Source organism: Erythrolamprus reginae, chromosome 7 (genome assembly GCF_031021105.1).
Source record: "Erythrolamprus reginae isolate rEryReg1 chromosome 7, rEryReg1.hap1, whole genome shotgun sequence".
Taxonomy (NCBI): domain Eukaryota; kingdom Metazoa; phylum Chordata; class Lepidosauria; order Squamata; family Dipsadidae; genus Erythrolamprus; species Erythrolamprus reginae.
This window is the reverse complement of record NC_091956.1, coordinates 82,810,841-82,812,474: the sequence shown is the minus strand read 5'-3', so window position 1 is coordinate 82,812,474 and position 1,634 is coordinate 82,810,841. Positions and strand designations below refer to the sequence as shown.

Genomic DNA, 1,634 nt, shown 5'->3' with positions numbered 1-1,634 from the left:
GGCGCGAGGTGGGTGGGAGCCGGAGGGTGGAGCGCCGAGGAGGTGTATTCGCGTGCGTGCGTGTGTGTGTGTATGGAGGAGGAGGAGGAGGCGGCGAGGGTGGGGAGGGGGGACCCTGGCGCGTGCCGCTTTTTAAAGGGGGCGCAGCGCCCTTCGCAACCGGAGACGCGCGGGCCGTGTGCCTTGTGAGGCGGCAGGGCGCTTCTCTATGTCCTGTGAGGTTTCCGGCGTGGTTAGAAAGAAACGGCGGCGAAGGACGGGGGAGGTGGAGGGCGTCGTGAAAAGGCGCGCGGGAAAGAAGCGTGTCAGGAGCGGGCAACTTCTTTTGCGCCCCGGGTCGCCGCCACGTCCGCCCACGCTCCCACCTCAGGCCGCACCATGAGCCACTTGCGCGCGTCGAGCGTACCCAATGCCTGGCCCCTCAGCGGCAGGGATTTGGGGGCCCCGCCGCCGCCTCAGCAACTGGAAGGCGGCCTCCTCTTGGGAGAAGAGGCAGCGGCGGCGGCGAGTCGTGGCGGCGCCTTCCCTTCCCCCTGGTTGGGCATTTGCTGCCCGGGCCGCCTCTCCTCATCCCCGAGGTATCTGCTTTCGGGGACGCCTGAGGGAGAGGGAGAGGAGGAAGAAGACGACGAAGAATCCGAGGAGGAGGAGGAGGAGGAGCTGCTGAGGGCCGAGCGCGCCGGCGGACGGAGTTCCTCCTCGGGGAAGCAGCAGCAGCAGCCGTGCGCGCTTCAGCCCCCGCCGCCCCGTCACCCTTGCAAGGCGCCGTTGCTGCCGCCCCCGCCGCGGCTCCGCTCGCCCGTGGGAGGCGGCCCGCTCCGCCCGGGCTCCCAAACCCACGGCGTGCAGCGCCAGAGGCGGCTGGCGGCCAACGCTCGCGAGCGCCGCCGCATGCACGGCCTGAACCACGCTTTCGACCAGCTACGCGACGTCATCCCTTCCTTCAACAACGACAAGAAACTCTCCAAGTACGAGACGCTCCAGATGGCCCAGATCTACATCAGCGCCTTAGCCGAGCTCCTGCACAGCCCGCTGCCGGCCGACAGCGCCCCCTGCGGCAAGGGGCCGTCCCTCCCGCCCGCCGCCCAGGCTTACGAGCGCTCGCCTTGTACCCCTCCGGGAGGGGGCGCGCTGCCACCCCGGGCCCAGGTTGCGTCCCACGGCAGGACTCGTTTCCCCCTAGACTCGCCCGCGGGGTCTGCGGGAGGGGGCTACGCGTTGCAGCCGGACCCGTTGCATTTCCCTTCTTTCACGGACGGCGCCCTGCTGGGGCAAAAAGCCTCCTCGCCGGGCCACCTCCTCCAGCCAGGTGGCCAGCAGGAGCGAAGGAAAACCTCGCCTCCAGCCCACCGCAGCGACGGGGAGTTCTCGCCTCGATCGCATTACAGTGACTCGGACGAAGCCAGCTAAAGGCGCGCGGGAAAGAGTTTCGGCTGCTCTCTGCGAGATCTACTACTGGACTGCGCTTAGCCGGACCCGATGGGGAACTTGGGGTGCTGGGTAGACGGGCTTGTCCAAAAGAGCGTCGTTTAGACCGGTGTTTCCCAACCTTGGCAACTTGAAGATATTTGGACTTCAAGTTGCCACGGTTGGGAAACACTGGTTTGGACCATTGAGTCCAAGAGCTCTAATAT

General features: G+C 67.4%; 1 protein-coding gene across 1 annotated transcript; it reads left to right on the top strand.

The window, feature by feature from the left end:
* The first annotated feature begins 378 nt into the window (after positions 1-378).
* ATOH1 (atonal bHLH transcription factor 1) lies at positions 379-1,410 on the top strand. Its single transcript, XM_070758160.1, has one exon. The coding sequence runs from the start codon at positions 379-381 to the stop codon at positions 1,408-1,410; it is 1,032 nt and encodes a 343-aa protein (XP_070614261.1).
* The last annotated feature ends 224 nt before the right edge of the window (positions 1,411-1,634 follow it).

Coding starts and splice junctions, on each gene's coding strand:
- ATOH1 (XM_070758160.1), top strand. CDS start 379: ATGAGCCACTTGCGCGCGTCGAGCGTACCCAATGCCTGGCCCCTCAGC.